Source organism: Antennarius striatus, chromosome 2 (genome assembly GCF_040054535.1).
Source record: "Antennarius striatus isolate MH-2024 chromosome 2, ASM4005453v1, whole genome shotgun sequence".
NCBI lineage: Eukaryota > Metazoa > Chordata > Actinopteri > Lophiiformes > Antennariidae > Antennarius > Antennarius striatus.
In genome coordinates, this window is record NC_090777.1 from 28264731 (window position 1) to 28284758 (window position 20028).

Here is a 20028-nt window from a genome sequence, read left to right on the forward strand (position 1 = left end):
CAAGCTGAAACATACAGCTGGAGAAAATAAAAAATTATTGAGAAAGGGAAGTTAAATTAATGAATGGGTGGATCAATGGGCCAACAGGTCTGCCCCATTCATCCCTCTCTAAGATGGAACACAATCACTCACACAGGGATAATAAATTGTATTTAATTGTATTGTCCATTTAATGTGTGATTCACCCCTCATTTATTCTTCCACCTGTCATCTTTATTACAATCAGGAGAAAGCAGATTATTCCCACACTGACATTCATGTGTGAGCACCCACTGCAGTTAAAAAAATCTATCCCTTCTGCCCACAACAGCTTTACCATCAGTGTGTATCCAATCACAACATTGGTAATGTTACACCAAGCTGTACCGTTTCACATGAAACCAATGTACGCCATCTAGTGGACGGGACTGAGATAACAGTACGGAATCACTTTATATTGTGCTTTATTAAAATAAACTGAAATTCAATAAATCAAAGCCAACTAAAACATATTTATTGAAAGATTGAGAGGAGAATACAGTCATTATTACGACAATTCATGACTTTTGCCATGATCAGTATTTAAAAGTTTGGCACCATTAGAGTTTATCACAATCCAATTTATTTATTTTAAATACTTCAGTTGTAGAAACACAACATTTACAAAATAACCTTGTATAAAATGTCAAGCAACAGAATACTTGTTTATTTAGATTGGAGGAAAACCACCGCTAGAGGGCAGCACCAGAACTTCTTATACTGTAACCCGGGACAAAATCTGTATGCTGTTGCACCCACATACTATTACACACCAGGGTTCATTGGTCTCCTTCACAGTGATATTATTCCAGTTTTGTTATTTCAGTCCACTGAAACATCTCCAGGCAGCTCCACCACCACCGGGGCACAGTCGTCTAAATCAGCATCAAAGTCCCAGCGAAACTTCTTGGTAAGGTGGGCTTTGAACTTCTCTGCTCTCTTACGCAGTGTGGCATCGACGCCCGGTCCGCTAGCAAACTGGAAGAAGTCCTGTGAAAAGATGAGACAAAGAATTTTATGGATTGCAGCTGCATAACCCCATGACAACAATAAGATTTAGGTAATCAGCGACACAGTTAACTAAGCTTTAGCTTATTTTGGTACAGCTTACAAGTGAAGTGTTGTATCACAGGTGAAACTGTTTGGTTCCTAGCCATAGGAACCAAACAGTTTTATTTAACCCACCAGAAAATCTGACAAAATGTGTGTGTGCTGCATAACCGCTTTCAGTTGTGCGCATTTTAAAGTAATTCTAGAATTTATCAAATTTACTGAGCACCTACCTGCAGAGTGGACGTGAGGAAGTTGTCCTGAGACACAATGTCCACAAAGAAGTCCGGTGGGATTTCTCCGAGCTGGTGGTAAAGCACAGCAATCAGCCCCAGATAGAGTTCCTTACATTTTCGCATCGTCTCCTCTGATCGACACAGCAGCACCAGGAGACTCTTCCAGTGCTCGAAACCCTCGTAGACGTTCCCAACCAGGAAGCACACAAAGGCAAACTGTAACTCACCTGAGAGGACAAGAGACAAAAAATCTGTTATATACACACAAATACAACTGTCTCTTCCTACATATTGGAGGTATCGAACACATACCAAGCAGATTGAGAGGCTGCAGCTGGTGGTTCTTCTCCAGCACAGTCTCCAGGGCATAGCTCAGGTCCAGGCTGCACCGGGTGATTTCGGCCGGTGTTGCCCCAGGAGGATAGGTCCGCTCTGGGATAACGGAGAAACGTAACTCCGTCCCTTCCCTCTGCTTCATTTTCGGGAGTCTGTTGAGGCCCTCCTTCATGCTCTGACAGGCTGTGTCATTCCTCGGCTGCTCTGCTCTGTCTTTGGTGTGTCTGAACTGAATCTCGGGGATGACATCACTAAATGCACATATTCGACCTGAAAGAGGCTGCAGGACGTCGACCAGCTCCTGACTCAGACGGTCAGTGAGGGACACCCATTTCCTCATCACCTCGTACGGATAGGGCCCCAGGAAAGGATCCAGATCTCTCAAGTTCGCCCTGATGCGACTCATCTCTTCTTCATTCTGGGAAGCTGAGAAGTCCAAATCTTCATTTTTAGCATCCCATTTGGCCAACAGGGTTTCCTTGGGTTTGAGACTGAGGAAGATGCCTGTTTTTGGACCAATCTCTCCTCCACAGTTCGCCGGGTTCGCAGAACAGTAGTGGAGGAAGTGAAGGCCTGGAGGGATCATCTTCACGCCTTTGAAGCGAGGACCAACCTGCCAACTCTTGCAGTCGATCCCCAGCTCCGTCCCCTGGGGAACACCAAGCAGCACCAGGAAAGCTCCCTCCTCGAACAGCCTCTGGGCAAGATCCGGATCCATGTCTACTGCACCTCTGTCGGCCATGTCTGCTCGGCCAAAGGCAACTTTAATCAAACTTACTGATTATTGATCCAATTCTGGGTATAAACTAGACAACACTTTCAAGTCTTGTGTTAGTTTTTCATGTTTAGACGATGCTGTGACATTAAACACATGTGTACGACGTTGAGTTACATACAACTGACAGCATGTGATGCTGCTTTTTAACACTTATCTATTTATCTTAAACAAATTAAAATAACGCAAAATTATATCAGAAACGGTTCTTTAAAGTAGCCCGATTTTAAACGTAGTGTTGGTGCCAGTAACGATGTAAATGTGTTGTACCGACACCTAGCGTAGTTATTGATATTCCGCAGCGATCAGGAAATCGTTTGGTCAGGGCTGTACGTCAGGACTTTTGCTCCGACAAGAAACAGAGTTCCGCTTATAGAAAATAAGAGTTCCGCTTCAAACGGAACGAGGACAATACCGAGGAGCTCCATATTTTTAAACATAGAGACCTGTCGTTTTTAAAGGGGTTCTATATATTTACATAGAATATTTCATTAGAAATACTCATGGAGAAAAGTGAAGCATGGGGAAAATTTCACAAATTACAAACATAAGAACATTTAATTTGAAAAGGTGTACCAAATATGAAAATATACCTTAAATTGTATTTCTAAAAAAAAAAAAATATATATAAAATAAATATTCCACATTCTTTCTTTTCATTTTTATTCATTCTGATCGTTCTACTGGTTAATCATCATCATCATCATCATCATCATCATCATCATCATCATCATCATCATCATCATCATCATCATCATCACAGTTCCAGGACTTCATGTGAAAAGAAATTAGTTGGGAGTTTTTTAATATCGTTTTATTATATCATCTATACTCAAAGACATGTATGGTAGCATGTTACTTGTTTTTAAAAGTTTTTACATTTTAATTGTATATCTTTAACTTATATTTGGTTGTTAAACAACTCTTTATTAAAAAATAATAAGATGCAAAACGCTAAGAACTTGACTACAGTGAACATTTGTGGTACTGCATTTGAAGTACAAACAGTGGGCTGTCAGCCAAACATCCACTGATACATACATTACATGAAATACATGATCAGTGGATTTAGACTGACATCGTCATGAAAAATATACACAAAGCTTACAGGATACAAAGAGAAATATATCCTAAATTGAGTGATTGTAAACACTCTGAAGCTTCTGCCAACAAGTGATCAATGCCTCAATAACTCTCATTAACCTGTTCCTCTTTCTCTTTTTTCCTGTTATTTTCTTCACAGATGAACAGGACACTTTACTCCCCTGAAATGACACAAGAAGTATCATTACTATTAATAAAGTGTTTTACTCAGAAATTTATTTTAAAAATTTTCATTGTCACTTCTTGTTTAGATTACTATAAGATGTCCATACCCAAACAAGCCTTCATCTCCATCTCATCAATGATTAGGCAGGTAGAGGTGGTAAAGCAGTTAAAAAAATGTTTCTTTAATTTTGTGGCATCACGTGTTGTTGGGAAATGGAACATTGTTTGAAACTTCCACTTAGAAAATAGAAGAACACAACTCTCTAAAGTCCTCCTCACCAGATAATCACGGCTGCAGTTGTGAATGATGAGCTGTTCCATGTGTTCCAGCGGTAGATCGATGTGGAGCATCTGCTTGCCACCCCAACACCACCGCATCTGCTGCGTCATACGGAGGATGGAGACCAGAATGTGTCGTGCCTGCCGTCGGCAGTAGTGCGTAAATGTGTCAGAAAGGGCGATGGAAATTGAACAGGAAAAAACAAAGAGAGAAAGAAATACATTTAAAATCATACCAAGTTCATTTGATACATATTGTGAGCCTTTCTGGTGACCTGAACGCGCTCATACTGTTGTGGTATTTACCTTTCCTGAGCGGCAGGGGTCCCTCTCTTTTGAAGTGTTGGATGGGTCGGTCATATTCTACAGAGGAATATCCAAATACGGAATTACCAAAGGCAAGAAATTTACTGTGATTCAAGAGGAAAAACCTCTACATTTTGCGCTGTAGTGATACAGTGAAGATAGTGACATAAACCGCGTCATCTGACGGCATTTCCAAACCTCTTGCCAGTTTGTCACAACTATCTGACTCCCATCATCTGAATTCTCTTATTTGAGGAAATAACAACAAATATATCAGGATCAAACATGAAGCAACAAACATGTTTACGACAATCTCATCATACCAACTTCTGAAGCTCGACGAAGATGACCCCTGTGTAGGATCTCAGGATTTCTTTATAGTTACATCTGCGTACATCACAAGAGTTCGCCATCAACAGAAGCATCAGCACACCGCGGAGTACAGTTCCAGTCAGGTACTATGGAAAAGAGACATAATGAAGAGAAGAGATAAAGAAGCGACTGGAGCGCACCAAGAGAAGCCGTGTGCGTAATGTGCGCATCGAACAATTGGCTAGAGCGCGCAGCGCGACACAGAATCGCTGTGCATTAAAGTGTCTGCTGGATTAATGCCGTTTCCTGAACGTGGCATCACGTTTAATGCTAACCCATTAAATGCAGCTGTGTGCTGACTTCATAACCAGATGCCCAATAACTTTTTAGACGAGTACTCGTCGTGCGTAAAAACGCAGCAGATGTCAAAGCGACACGTACCATTTATCATCTTCTACTGCAGGACCATCAGACGAGCAAAATCATCCCCATCAGCTGCAGAGATATCCAAGCAGTCCCCGATCATCTAACCACGCTCATCGTCGTCAAAAGCCTTTTACCCAGTTTTCTCACGCTTCGTCTTGGTGGCTGGAAGATCTCTACAGACGCTCCGTGTTTTCCAAAATCACCAGAGCTGCTCCGATTTCCTCTCCCCGTCATGGATTGTTGAAGCGTTAAGGTTAAGATTTCACCAAACTCCAGTCAGATCAAGTCGGGGGGAAACGTCTGCAATCAATCACTCTCCTTACCCTTTCTGTTCTGAGACATGACACCGATGAGGAGGTGAAAAATCGGGCGATATTGAGTGGGTGTTTTTATGCATTCATTTCAAAAAAGCTTCCTTGTTTGAAATGGAACACCTGTTAGCAGTGTAAACTACTGCACTTACGGTGCTAAGTGGTTCCATTAAAAACAAAACCGGTATAAAATGACACTGAAATCCCATACAGGACAATTGAAACGCTGATTTTGTATTGGATACGCATGGGATGATAACTGTGGGTGAGAATGTTGGCCTGAAATCGTCTCCAAGGAAGTCATGATGTGCATCCAAAAGTTGAATAACAATCTTACAACATGTGGTTGTGCAGTACACAATGTTTATTAGTTACCTGCAAAGTATTTCAACACATCTGAAGCAAACTAGGTAAAAAAAAAAAGCTGTTCATTCTTTCAACATGATGAATGCTTTAATATGAAGTTCTTGACGACTTTATTTACACTAGCTGGATGGCCAACCTACAACAAAGAAACTCCCCCTGATCATTTTTGTACATCTAACAAACAGGGGGTTTTTTTTTCCCCGAGAATGATATATTTTTACTCGATACAAAAAAGTTCAATCCAAATATGATGTAAAGGTGTTCACTACATTTCTTTTACAGGTCTCATTTATTTTCATGTCCATGTTTGACTCTTCGTGTTTGGAGAATGTCAAAACAGAAATTTGAATTCTAAAGATAAAACAGTAGAAAATTTGGATGTCAAAGTGACGACAAAAACAATTTATTGTAATTTAATGAGATTCAATCTGAGTGGAGAAAAGAAGCAAACTAAACCAAAATATCAGTAAAACCTGCTTGTCAGCGAGATGCATTTGTAGGAAAGTTGACCTCCCACCTGATACTTTAAACACAAAGGAAAACTAATGTAAAAATGTTTTTAAGACCAACAAAATAACTTCCTGGTGAGTCTGAGTCTGAACCCGGGGTGCAAACCCCAGGACAGACCACAGAACTGTTAACAACAGTCAGGCTGTTTACATAATGAGTTTGAGTTTTATACTGAGAGTATTTTAGAAGTTTGAGCCAACTGACAATGCTTTGACATCAAATAATTTTCTAGCATTTTGAACACAAACAGTGGGATGATTTCATTAAACAAAACATAAAACTAGAAAGGGTGACGTGAACACTTGAATTTTTTTCCACAAACGAGGAAAAGTCCAGCCGTCCACTGCAGCGCCCCGTCGGACTTTGTCTGAGTCCTTCGGGCGTTTTCAGTCCAAACGTCCTCCGTTCTTAGAATTTGTTCTTGATCTTACTGGCTACTTCTGCTAGGATTTCTCCCGTCTTCTTCTGCCAGTTCAGAACGTGTTTGGACTCGGCACACCACAGCTCTCCGTGGCGAGGCTCTGCATTTTCGCAGCGCTTCCGCACCTCTTCCTGCTGCTCCTGTTGGATGCCAAACAGGGACATCAGATACCGATAACACCATGCATGCCCAAAGCATACCCACACGTAACATGGACATTTGTACTTTTGCTCCTTGCAATGAAAAAAATAAATTGCATTTGTGAAAAATTAGGAATGCTTCAAAGGAAGCTGCTGTGTGTAAACCTGAGAGGGGCTGAGAGACTGTTTCTACTTTTGAAGTAGTAAAAGCCAGCAATATGTCACTGCTGGATCTTGTAAAAGTTAAACAATTTTTACACCCACAGAAGATAAGGTCTTTACCTCTGTACCATGCTGCAGCTCAAACTTGTAGAAGAGAGCCCAACCATCTCCTAAATCTGGCTCGATCTTTACTGTCCGAAGGAACCACTCTCTGGCTTTGGTGATTTTGCGTTCACTCCAGAACAACCTACAAGGTGTGCACATAATTAACATTACAAGTGATATGAACCCCCATGCAGGTTTGCTCAATTCATTTTCATACCGGATTGCATAGAACATTAAGACATTTTGAGGTGAAGCACAAAGAACACTGTTTATTCCTGGGGAAGGAGGGCTGAAAAAACAAAAAGATTGCCGTCTTACTTGGCTACAGCGAGCAAAACATGAGGATCGTGTTCACACTTCTTTAAAGCATCAACACTTTTGGTCTTCCTCTGGGGTCTGGCCTCCAAAAACACTGCCTCAGCCCACAGGATACCTTGTAGGAAGGAAATGAGAGTGGGATGAAAGAGACTAGAGATTACAGACATAATACATTTGGCAATTGTGAAACATCAACACGGCATTTTAGTCCAATCTACCAATTTAAAAGTACGAATACTGTTTAAAATAGAAACATTTGTATGTGTAAATAACACATGACTTCAAACGGCATTTGTCTTGATGAATAATTTATCTTTTCCTGTTGCTGAACAGGATATTCTCTCTAGGGGTTAACAAATAAATGCTCAGGTGGAAGTCTTACCTGAATTGGGGCATTCCTGCAGGGCTTTTGCCATCAGCGTGTTGGAGATGTTCTTCAGTCCAGCCCGGAACTCCAGTCTGACCGACTCCAACCTGATCAAAACGATGACAATAACAAGATTTTTGAAAAGCAGAGACATAGACATAAAAAAAAATTGTTCAAATTATTTGTAATATTTGTGCATTTCATTCTAAACAAGACATAGCATTCATGCTCAATTGTTTGCAACCTCTCAGTGTAAATATCTATAGAAGTTCATTTCTCTGTTCTCACCATAGCTCAGGGCTCTGGGGGTTTTTCAGCCGAGCCTTCTCCAAGATTGCTCTGGCTCTGGTTAGCTGCCCCACCCTCTCTTCAAGACGGGACAGCAACAGCCACAGGGCAACTGAGTGGGGACACTTTTTCAGCTGCAGCAACAAACAGAAATGCATTGGCCACCGGGCAAATGTCCATTTTTAACAACATACATTTGATCAAAAATGCATTTGGAAGCTAACTTCTCCCTCGAACCTCTCGCCTTTGGGGGTACAGAATCCAAAGACACCCTTAAACGCACCCTCTGGTTGTAGGCCTCTCTGTACTCACCCCCTGATTGTAGGCCTCTCTGGCCATGTCCATGTTTTCACATTGCTCTTCTATTTGGCCTCTCATCATCCAAAGTTTGGGGAAGTCCTCATAGTGTTTTAGAGCCTCTGTGCACAACTCCTGGGCAGCTTCGATGTTTCCCAACACCCACTCCAACTTCACCGACTTCATAAATACCTGGAGAGACGACAAACACCAAAGCTATTCAGCTGAAACAATACATATGAACAGGAAGTAGAACTCATCTTACAATTTTCCCTGGGTTGGTCTAATACTGAGCATTTTAACAACGCTGGAAACACTGGAAACTAACTGCCTTAAAATGTTATAAATACCAACTAAGGAAAATAAACACCACACTCTGAGGGTACAGCCAAAACCAGATGAATTCTGACTGGAATCATCAATAGATGTCACGTCTCTAGGGGAAAATCGCTGCAGTGAACATCAAACTCTTTGTCATGTCTGTCATCAAATGGAATAAATACAGCCATCAGGGATGTTGCCAGGTCAGTGGCTCCAAATGATAGTTTTATAACACTGCTGACAGCATCTATCAACCTGACTAATGCTGACTATTTAAGACGTAGAAACCTGACAGCATGTTGGTAGACAACAAAAAAATAACAGTGCGCTATTAACCAAACGTTAAAAACTGGCTTTTTCCCAGAAGAACAAAGTCTGGTGATCTAACCAACCCTAAAACACGGGTCAGAGAGCATTTCATAATAAAAAACAAATTATGTGCACTCGAACAAAGGTCACGGAGAGGGAAAGTGTAAACGAAGAGGAATGTTGAGATGCACAGCCAATCTTCTGCTGAACAAACGACGTGCCAAAAAAGTTTAGGAAACATCTGTCAATCTTTGTAATCTTTCTGGATGTGTTATCACCAGCAAATATCAAAAGACAACATCTACCAAAACTTTTATTTGATAATGTGTTTAAATCCAAACTGGCCATTGTCCATCATTTAGTCACTAAATCCGTTTAACTTTCAGCTCTTATTTTTGGTTTTGATCCCTATGACAGTTTAAAAAATAGAGACTTCTCTGCTTTGTCAGTCAAACACTCACTCTGGCTGTGGGGGCGCTGCTGCGGGCCTTGGCCAGCAGTCGACGGGCTCTCTCATACTCATTGTTCTCAGACTCCAGCTTGACAGCAGCCAGCCAGATCTCTTCACTGTTTGGGTTAGCCTAAAAAGGAAAATTAAGAGCATGAGAGGATAAGAAGGGAGGAAACAGCAAAATATGAAAGCGGGAGTATTCCTGGCTACAGGGATTGAGACAGGAAAAAACCGGAATAAATTTAGATTACTGTACTGAGATGATTTAGAGATGGCACGCGAGCATCTTATTGTTACCTGGAAGGCCAGAGCGAGGATACTTCTAGCTGCAGGTACATCTTCAGCCAGCCACTTGGATTTGGCCCCCATCAGCCACAGGACCTCAGCCTTCGGACAGTGAGCCACAGCCCTTTGGAGCAAAGCCTCCAAAGACTCCCTTGGAAAAGCACGGTGGAGATGAAGAGCAGTGGAGAAAACGAGAAAATTCACTAAACTATACGAGTGACTGTAATTTTAATAAATAAGGTAAATATAAATTGTTACTGTGTAAAAAAGAAAAGAATCTGGTCACCTGGTGCCGTGATTTTTTTCAAAGTACGCAGCTCTGAGCCAAACGCTTTTTTTACTGGGGAACACCTGCAGTGCATGGGCATAGATAGCCCTAGCACACTCCAGCGCCCCGTGAGCCACACACTGAAACACAAATAGCCAGGAAAGGAAGGAATATAAGAACGGCCACTTTAAGTGAACACAAGTAAGAGAAGAGAAAACAAATTATCTGTAGCATTGATTAAAACTCACACTGTCTGCGTCCTCCATCCAGGTGTGTTTGCGGTCCTCCTCTTCAATGCCAATCCCTATGACAGCCCGTATCACAGCCTGGCAGGTAGCAACACTGCCTGCTTTGTCACACTCCTCTGCATCCTGCAGCAAAACATCAAATGCAAATACAATGCAGTTAACATACAGGAAAAGATAACAAAAATGGAAGGAGTGAATAAAATCACAAAAACCAAACATACACCTTACATGTCAGAGAAAAGTGAAGGCAGGAAATACTGGAATAAATTTAGATTACTGAGATAATTGAGATAATCAGTCTTTTATGAGCGGTCATGATAGACGATATCTGTGAGTAGAATAAAAAAATAGTTTAAGGTAACAAAAAGTATTTTATGCCATTTTATAATAAAGCTATTGCTGGTGTTGAGTGCATTTACTTCATGTTAGGTATTCAGGAAACGACACACAGTATGAAACAGCACTGCAGATACAGCTTCTGATTGCAAAACAACTGCAATCAACACAATATGCTGGCACGCATTCTGTTGCACCCAGATGGAATAGCAGTGCTCAGCCAAAGTATGCTGGTAAGCAATGAAAGCTGCCAAACCCATGAAGCAGTTCAAACACCCTCCAACACCAGAACTGAAGGCTGGAGCATTCAATAATTCACTTCATAAATTTATGACTTTAATCTTTATTAGAGTTCACTGTATTGATGAGAGACTACAAACACCTCATTGTAACTGCAGGTGCACCAAAGAAGAGCACCTGAGGACACCGCTCGGTGCTCACCTTTTGAACTGAATGAAGCAGACACTGATTTAACTCACTGTCATCACATGTTGCTAATGGCTTGTAGCTGATAATAACAGCATTTGTATTTCTAACAAGCCCCCCATGCAGCTTTCACACAGTTCATAAACTACAATCATGAAGTAACTGCAGAACCCCTTCACTACACCCTGTGTTTGTCACTTCAAATCTGACAAACTCGCACCAGTGAATGTAACACATTATTTTATTCTGCCATTGGTCAAATAGAACTCCTCTTCCTTGAAGATTTCCATTACTGAAGGTATATACATTTGTCATGACCAGAGAAAACTCTGGACAGGAAGTTTTAACACATAAATGGCTTCAGAAATCCCAGCTGGTTTAAAAAACAAGACAACAACAGGAACACACCTGTATCCACTGCTCTCTGTTGATCTCCACACCGTTGGCTCCTAGGGAAGTAATGGCCCTGTCAATGATCTTTTCCACCATCTGAGTGTTGCCATTGGCCTCCTCTAACTTGGCAGCAGTGATCCAGATGTGGCGATCAGTGGGGATGTTCTCGCGGGCTTTGTTCAGGACGCGACGGGCGTTCTCGTATGTTTCTAACCGGGCGAGTGCCAACCACAGCTAGAAGACACACAGAAATCCTTAGGCATCGCTGGAAAGGTTTGTGCTGCATTGCCTTATGTAGGATGAAGTTAATCATACGTACACTGCTTCCTGTTGCAGGAAACAAAATGAAATGATGACATGAGCAATAGCATACCTCCACACTTGTGGGGCAACACTCCACAGCTCTGCTGAGCATAATCCTGGCGTCCTCTGGTTCCTCCAGCTCAACTGCCGTCTTCCACAGTCGGACTGATTTGGACACATTCTCCAGGGCTATATGGGTAACAATTACTATAACGTTAACTTATGCAGTAACATTTACCTTTTTATTCCAAGCACGGTCATGGTCACTGGCAAAAAATCTAAATCCTTAAAAAGTCAATGTTACATGTTGCAACTGATACTCCTGACTCATTTCTGACAACTGATTTTAAAAATACACCTGACTATATTTACATTGAACAAATTTCAAAGACAGTGACAAAAAAACAAATGGAGACAATCAAGATTTCAGTTAAAACATTCAACCAAAACAAACCAAAGAGCGTTTGCCACAATATTAAGTTCAACAGAATCTAAGAGGGAAGGTACTGTTATGGACGTAATAAAGCTGCAGCAGCGGTTACCGAACATGTAGAGGCGAAGGCAGCTCCTCCACAGAGGAAGCTCCCATCAATCTCTGTCAGTGGAGTATGCTGCTGGGACATTATGGTGTATGTGTGCGTGCATGGGAGTGTGATCGGGCATTAGCACGATGGTTCAAATGGGATGTCTCGCCTTGACAAGGAGCCAGAAGCACAGCTGTCAAATGCAACCCTGATGAAATATTTCATGCCTTCTTAAGTGAGCAGGCACTGAGTAGTTCTGCGTCATTAGGGTTGTTTAAAACGATGGACAGGTGGAGACTGGTTTTGAATCGTTAAACTTTTTTTTTTAAATAACTGCTTTCTTCTTGGCAAGGAAATTTTGACACATTCATTCAGTACCGCTGGGAAGTCACAGCATCTCCTCAAAACAACTGAAGAGCAACTCATCCTGTCAAATCACGCCTTACCCTTCCTGAGGACTCGCTTCTTGGCTCTGACGTCTGTCTCCAGCTCTGCTGCTCTGATGTAGATGCGGACGGACTGCGGGAGGTGGCGGACAGCCTGGGCCACCACAGCTTTGGCTGTGTCTCCAGGCTGGAGACGAGCGGCCTCCAACCACACGTCTTCACTCTGGTGGCAGAGAAATGCACTGATTTTCAGCAAAAGGGCAATGACCACATTCCTCTTTGTGGCTTGACATGAACGTTAAGTCACTAAACTAAATGATGGCAACCCAGATTACACATTGTGATGAGCAGATACATTTAATACTGCAAAGGTCTCCAGCATCCATTACCTTAACACACATCTCTGTGCCTTTCATAATGAGGTTTCTGGCCACCTGCAGTTTGCCCGTCACCTCTTCCAGCCTGGCAGAGGCGATCCAGGCAGGAGGGTGATGAGGGTTGGTCTCCCTCACAGATTTCAGTAGCAGGCGAGCCTTCTTGATGTCACTGGATACACAGAGTCAAAGACATAATTTGACACACCCAATAACATATTCACATCAAATGGTCCACTGGAAATGGACACCTCTGTGACTCTACCTGATGTCTCCTCCATGTGTGGGGATCATAGAGTTGAGATCAGTGAGATAACCCTTAGGATCCACTACCGTCTGTCCGCTCACTGAGTCAGACACCTGCAGAAAGATAAAAGGATGATTAATATAAAACCAGTAAATCCTGCATATTACAAAAAAATGATAGAATAGGGTCACAGACGATTATTAATTACCTGGCTGAGCCTCATGTCCATGAGTGTATTCCTGGCCTGGCCGATTTTCCTCATGTCCAGCTCACCTGTGCCCGGCGTCATTAAGCCAGGGGTCATGCTTCCTGGGTACGGTGTGTTCAGACCTCCAAGCTAGTAGAGAGAAGACAATGAAGATAGAGAGGATCTCTGTGAGGATTCTACTACACTTGTCAAACATAGGCCTAGATCGTGTGACAGTTGTCTTATTGAGTTAAATTGCTATGCAAACAACATCTTTTTCAGCAAGACAAACCAAACTATATTCTGAATATATTACAATGGCAGGGCTCCTTGGTAAAGGAGTCCTGGGACTAAACTGAACTGCATACAGTCCAGTCTTTTTGCCCATTGAAAATATTTGGCGCATGATGAAATGTAAAGTGAGACAAAGGAAAACCATTGAAGCTGAAATCCTACATCATCCACACATTCCACTTTCAAAATGACAGCAGCAATTCTCCTCACTGCCCAGATGCTTTAGGAGTGTTGTTAAAAGAAAAGATAATACAATAAACATAACCATTTTTAGAAATGTGTTGCAGAGGTATCCTGACTCTCATTGGTGAAGATTGAAACCATGTCATGTGTGTGAATCTGTGTTTGTTTCCATACTGACCCCTTGCAGAGGGTCGACGGTTGTATGGTTCTCTCCGGTCTGAAGGTGCTTGGAGAAGAAACTGTCGGGGACAGGTGTGAGTTTCTCATAGCGAGGATTTCTCTGGCGTTTATTCCTGGCATCGCCCACCTCAGGGATACTCAGCCATTCCTCCTCTGACACTTCTGCCAACTTCCTCTGTATGGAAGTGGAGGAAAAATAAGAATAACCAAGGATAAAAGACAAGAAATGAGAATGGACTTGGTAGTTAGGCAACGTTGAAATTCTTACTTTGATCATAAGAGGCTCAGAGTCATTTTAAGGTTTAAGACAACAAGACGCCCTTGGACACTGATATAAAATAGTATCTGTGTTGTTATTGTGGATTTTACACACCAATTGATGTATGGTGAAAAACGTACAACAGTTCAACATTTAAAGAACAATTTAATTACCTTTAGATCTGAGAATTGCTGCTGAATTTTTGGTCGCTCCATACGATATTTCTCAATTTCTTCCTTTTCTCTCAGCTCCCTAAAATTGAACAGGACGGCAATCAAAATATTATCGAGTGAGCAAGCCGTCAAACATGTTTGATAAGTTTTAAATTTGGAAAGTCTGTATGTTCGTTCCTTAAAACACAGGAGGACAATTATTTTGAATAACCTTCTTTCTTTACGTCTTTCATCCATCCTTTTGTCCAATGCTGCATAAATAGCATCTGCTTCTTCATCATCCTTCTCATAAGGCCCACTGGAGAACAAACTGCCAGCATACCCATTGAACTGCATGAAAAGAAGCATGATTCTATCAGAATGATCAAAGTCATAATATAATGATCATATAAACAAGGATATTGTATGGTTAAATAACATAAATATGGCCACTAAAAGTCACCTCATCATAATTTGTGTCATTAAGATCTTCATCATCATCATCCTGGTTCTTCTTCATTTGATCCCCAACTGTCCTCTTCCCTGGTGGTGCATGTCGATCATCCACTGGATCATTGGCATCACGAGCAGGACCAATATCAGAACGGGTGGTAAAACCAGTTGCACTAAAGAGGAAAAGATTTCATCAATGTTACAGAAATAAATAATAGTTTCTCAAACAAAACTAACTCTTCAGGCCTATTGACAAGCACTATGTACTAAAAGGAAAAAGTTTCAGTGAAATGTGGAACTAGATCTGTGATGCCACTGGTGCCACTTTCTTTCCTCTGGCACTGGAAACAAACATTCAGCATTTGGAGTTAATTTTACTTGATGTATAGTGAACTTGGAGAAAAAGTCTGTCCTTCTGTGAAGAAGCTGATGCTTGGGTATCGGTCCGTATTCCCAAAGAACATCTATCCAAAACATAAGTTAAGGTCCACAATGGCGAGGAGACCGAAGACAATTTTGACTTGTCTGTCACTGTCACCTGACTTGAATCTCAAAGAAATGATCTGGTTGGATTTGAAGAGGATGGTTACACATTTTAATCAAGGATTATTACAGAACTGAAGGCCTTCAACCATGAATAAAGAGGTACCATTCCGCAGAACAATTTCAGAAACTGGTGTCTGGCTATGCATCAGGTCAAAACTTCAAAACGGTCCTCAGTACAGTTAAACGCTTGTCATTAGGGGGCTGAATAATTTTAAGGATGCAGTCGTCAGTAAAATGGGTAATGAATGTTGCATTATGTCATTTAAAATATTATTTTCGTTACTGCGAAGTCGTATTTTAACAATTAACCTAACATACTAACATTTTTTTCTATTTTTTTTTTACATCTTTGGTCATTTCGCTGCGGTAACAAGACTAAACTGTTCTATACATTGATCTAACTTCACTTAATTCGAAATAATTAAGGTTTAATATGACATATTTTCTTTTTAAATTAATTGGCACCACGCTATAATGAAGAAATACTGCTGCGAGTCCATCGACTTCATCTACCGCTAGATCATAACCTAGCATACCAGCTAGCATGGCAAGCGGGCTTACCCTCTGCCCAGACCGGGGACGTAGCCCAGCGGAGCGGGCATACCCAGGAACGGTTTCTTCTTTTTCCCCATTAGCGGCGAGGCAAGAGGCAGAATCGGGGGGCCGCCACTTGCCCCCGCTGCCCCGCCGCCTCCCCCAGACGTTTTGCTAACAATTTTGGTCGCTTGTTTTCCTGCAGTAGCGGCCATCGTTGCGACGACGAGGAGACTAGCAACCGGATGAATAATAGCCACACTTCCGGGACGAGGAAACAAATCCGGTCCAACCATCCGGAACTCTCTGCTGACATGAGGATCTAACAGCGCCCCCGCATGGCCGGAGGCTTCATTGTTTAACGTCACTAAAAATCATTGACGAAGGACATTAATTTTGTAGAAACTTTTCAAATATAAATTAATTCCCCATTTCCATTCCTTGCAATGTTACAGACAGATTGCGTTAAAAAATTTTCAATATAAATTTCTCTTGTTTTATGCAGTTTATTTTCCACGTGGACCACAGGAGGGCACTACATCCTTAGATGAAACAAACTTACTGAACTCTTCCAATAAGTCATATATCAAGTAGGCTTGGAAGCTTTGCGTTTGTTTGTGCTGTGATTCTTATATGAAAGTATCTTATATTCAGGTTGTTCAATGTTACTTGAACATTTTCCAACATGTGGGTTTTTGTTTTCTTTGAAATGTTTACCTTGCTCTTGGACTGTAATGCTTATATTCCTTTCCCTAAGACATAATGTGAAGCTCATAAGTATATATAATAAACCTGATAATACTTGTGATGCAGTTATAGATTTCATTTCCTGCCTTGAATTTCTTAAATGGACCTGTGACCCCAATCACATATGACCTGTGACCCCAATCATATATGACACAGATGACATTTGGGTAAATTATCGGTCTCTGTGGTTTCATATCACCCAATTAAAATGAGACATCCAATTTTCATAATCTCAGAGTTTAAATAATGCTCATACATAAAAATGAACAGTACACAGCCATGTTATAACCCAAACTGAAATATGATGCCCAGTAGATAAGAAAATACAGAATTATAATTCAGGCCATTATCGAGAGGCTACACATTTGCAATATTGGCTGACATTTAAGAGTAATTCTGACACACACATGTGGACGTGTTAAAGCAATAATTTATCTTCTTTAGTGAATAAAAACAGATCCATGTTGAAAAGACTGTATTTGAATGTGAAACAAGAGACTGCAATAAAAGTAATTAAATTCTAACGTGACATTTCTGGGTTATTATCCCTTGAGAGGAAGCAAAGCCATGCATCAATTAGTTTCAATCAGGTTTAACTTAACCCACTGTCTGAGTCTTGGCCCAGGCCTTTACATTTTCCTTAATTTACATCGCCTGGAGGGCAGACATTATTTCACTCCTGGGAGGAGAACGTTATGATGAAAATGGACTGCCAGACACATTAGAAGAAATATAGGTCCCACAGCCGAGGACAAATTTAAACATGAAATGCAGCTCAAGCCTCAATTTCACACTCTCTTTTACTTTCCATATCATTTCATTTAAGTTGAATGATTTTAATAATGATCTGGAGAAAATGGCACAATGTGCAGCTTCACTTTATTAATTTTGTCCATTAAGGGGAAACAAACAAACCCACAAAACACATATTTATACAGTGTTCATAATGTTGTCCTGTCGATGAGTGATTCAGAGCAGCCTCATTAATATCAGATAAAGTATTAAGAACATTGAGAAAGCTAAAACTACACTCCTCTGTTAATTTACACAAGAATGAGTTCATTTACTTATCTTTTGGCTGACAGTAACAAAGTAAGATGATGGCTTGTATTTTATTAGCAAAAATGTTTATCAGTAAACAAAAGTATATCCAGTCCAACATCATACATAATCACTATCGCTATTATTGCTACCAACAGTGGCAACAGGCTGAAATGTCTCTGCTAGTCAGGATGAGTTATTACAATGTGATTGAAAATCTGATTTTCACTGATATGACAGTTTATAGATATATCAAAACTAATGCATTGTGTCAATAGGAGCTACAGACATGATTTTGTTTATACTCTGGACAAAACATTAAAAAATCCATTGTGTTGGAGTGAACCATTGGAATGGGATTTTCATGTAACAAAGCTGGAAGACATTTAATGGTTATGCTATTCCTATAATCACTTCAACAGAATTAATGGAATTACATTTTGGATGAAGGATGTAGGACATCCATAATAATACTTTAATTTTCTCCATGATAAGAAATTGATGTAGGAGAATTTTTAATTAGTGTAAAAACCTAATTGAAATGTCCTGAAAGAAAGACAAATATAGCTGGATTGCTAATGGTGTGCAGACTATTCTGCATGGTCTGCATGTTTATCCTTTCGTTTGCATGTGTCATTTGGCATGGATGCATGACTCCATTAAATTTGTGTATCCAGTGCATGTGATATGCGATATGGGGAGGAGCACAGTAATATCTGGGCTATCTGTCACAGCAGATGTCTATGATTTGGTAAATGTAGATGCAGAACGTACTGTATGTGGAGCTGCAGGGATGCACCACAGCAGCACATAGGATAACAAGAAGTCCATATTATTGATATAACCCTAAATTTCACACAGTAATTCTTTAGGAGCTTGACAAGCTGTGCAATGTCTAAGAACATTAAATTAATAGAGGAAAGCCTCGACTTACAAATAATTAATTTTGAAGAACGATAAAACCTCTGGAAAATCCATCCAAAGGGAGACAAGAGCAGCAAATTTCAAATGTACAGAGATGATCCACTAAGTAACAAATAAAGGACAGTGACATGTTACAGCAGCTACCCTAATTAAGGTCCACTGACAGATGGAAGGCTACTGTGTGCAAGAAAGAAGCAGCGAATGAGAGGTGTCAAGATGACAGGTTTATCAATACGCTTTCATGCATCACCTCCAAACACACACACACACACACACACCTGCACAGACAAAGAGACCGACAAATCATTAAAGCTGCTGGAGCTCCATTGCAAGTTAGGTTTGGCTAATTTTATTCAACAAGACAATGAGAGCAAATAAAAAATATGCAAAAAAGGACAAAGACATCATCATTTTTCACCCTGTATGTAAATATGCTAAGCGGCTGTCTGAGTTGAAAGCTGTTTGCATGCACAAAGTCTGACTTCGTGCATAGAAAAAAATCCTCAGAGGATGAATTCTATTTAGTTTTTTTTTTTAAACATAACTACTGACCAGCTAAAACAAAGACAAGCGTCCTTTGGACAAGACAACAATAGATTACTATTGGCCTCTCTTTAGGAGTGGCCATCAAGAGTCGTTTCGAGCAACAGTTGCCGAAATAGAATTTCATTGATCCTTTGAGCTTGGTCCAACAACAAAGCTTTGAATGAGAGCGGTCCCGTAATTAGTCTGGGGCAGGATCTGAGACATTGTGCAAAGGAGAAAAAGATGATTGATTCTGTGTTTCGAATCCTAATGCATTTGCAAACATGACATACGTGCTTAGTGGGCCACAATGGGAATGATGCATCCATTACTAATCACTGTATTCCCTAAAGGAGCCCTTCTACCCCTAAGTAAAGCATTCATCTCCAGTCTGAGAGAGGACTTTAAGAAACGCTAGTATGCGCTGCTCTCTTGATGCTACAGAACGCCCCTGCTGTCACATTACACTTTTGCTGATTAACGTTCACTTTTACGTGGTATGGGAGAAACATGACAAGTGACCAATGACCACCATGGCCAATGAGCAACTGATGGCAAAAATACTTTATCATCATTGGAGGAAAGTCCACCAGGGCTGGAAACTGAGAAGCTCCAACCAATAGAAAGCATGACTACACAGGAAGAGGAGAGGAGCAGCATTAAGGATGATGACCCACCACCTGCATTGAGCTGCATCCATTTATATATTTGTTTGACACCAATACGTGATTGGCTTCCATGAGCAAGACACGACCAAACGTGGAACACGCTACCCCAACAAGCGACAAATACTTGGTCTGTGTGATACCAGGTATGCTCAGTATGTCTGCTCTGCTGCCA

General features: G+C 40.9%; 2 protein-coding genes across 2 annotated transcripts; both read right to left on the bottom strand.

Annotated features, from left to right (window-relative positions):
• Window positions 1-482: 482 nt before the first annotated feature.
• aar2 (AAR2 splicing factor) lies at window positions 483-2736 on the bottom strand. The gene is made up of 3 exons (XM_068342163.1): window positions 1617-2736; window positions 1302-1531; window positions 483-1008 (listed from the first exon to the last, which is right to left on the bottom strand). The coding sequence occupies exons 1-3, from the start codon at window positions 2380-2382 to the stop codon at window positions 841-843; spliced, it is 1164 nt and encodes a 387-aa protein (XP_068198264.1). The 5' UTR covers window positions 2383-2736; the 3' UTR covers window positions 483-840.
• A 2925-nt stretch (window positions 2737-5661) lies between these two features.
• Window positions 5662-16181, bottom strand: prpf6 (PRP6 pre-mRNA processing factor 6 homolog (S. cerevisiae)). The gene is made up of 21 exons (XM_068342150.1): window positions 15979-16181; window positions 14882-15044; window positions 14651-14769; window positions 14440-14518; window positions 14006-14182; window positions 13372-13500; window positions 13182-13276; window positions 12932-13088; window positions 12603-12765; window positions 11703-11821; window positions 11345-11563; window positions 10175-10297; window positions 9945-10066; window positions 9671-9809; window positions 9384-9503; window positions 8308-8484; window positions 7996-8129; window positions 7723-7814; window positions 7341-7455; window positions 7038-7164; window positions 5662-6755 (listed from the first exon to the last, which is right to left on the bottom strand). The coding sequence occupies exons 1-21, from the start codon at window positions 16164-16166 to the stop codon at window positions 6603-6605; spliced, it is 2910 nt and encodes a 969-aa protein (XP_068198251.1). The 5' UTR covers window positions 16167-16181; the 3' UTR covers window positions 5662-6602.
• Between the last annotated feature and the right edge of the window lie 3847 nt (window positions 16182-20028).

Excerpts from the sequence above, each read along its gene's own strand:
- prpf6 (XM_068342150.1), bottom strand. The coding sequence starts at position 16,166 with ATGGCCGCTACTGCAGGAAAACAAGCGACCAAAATTGTTAGCAAAACG. Across the intron at positions 10,298-11,344 it reads ACAGAGAGCAGTGGATACAG|GATGCAGAGGAGTGTGACAA; the intron begins GTGTGTTCCTGT and ends GTTTTGCTGCAG. Across the intron at positions 10,067-10,174 it reads GGATGGAGGACGCAGACAGT|TGTGTGGCTCACGGGGCGCT; the intron begins GTGAGTTTTAAT and ends TTTGTGTTTCAG.
- aar2 (XM_068342163.1), bottom strand. The coding sequence starts at position 2,382 with ATGGCCGACAGAGGTGCAGTAGACATGGATCCGGATCTTGCCCAGAGG. Across the intron at positions 1,532-1,616 it reads GCAGCCTCTCAATCTGCTTG|GTGAGTTACAGTTTGCCTTT; the intron begins GTATGTGTTCGA and ends TTGTCCTCTCAG. Across the intron at positions 1,009-1,301 it reads TCCTCACGTCCACTCTGCAG|GACTTCTTCCAGTTTGCTAG; the intron begins GTAGGTGCTCAG and ends ATCTTTTCACAG.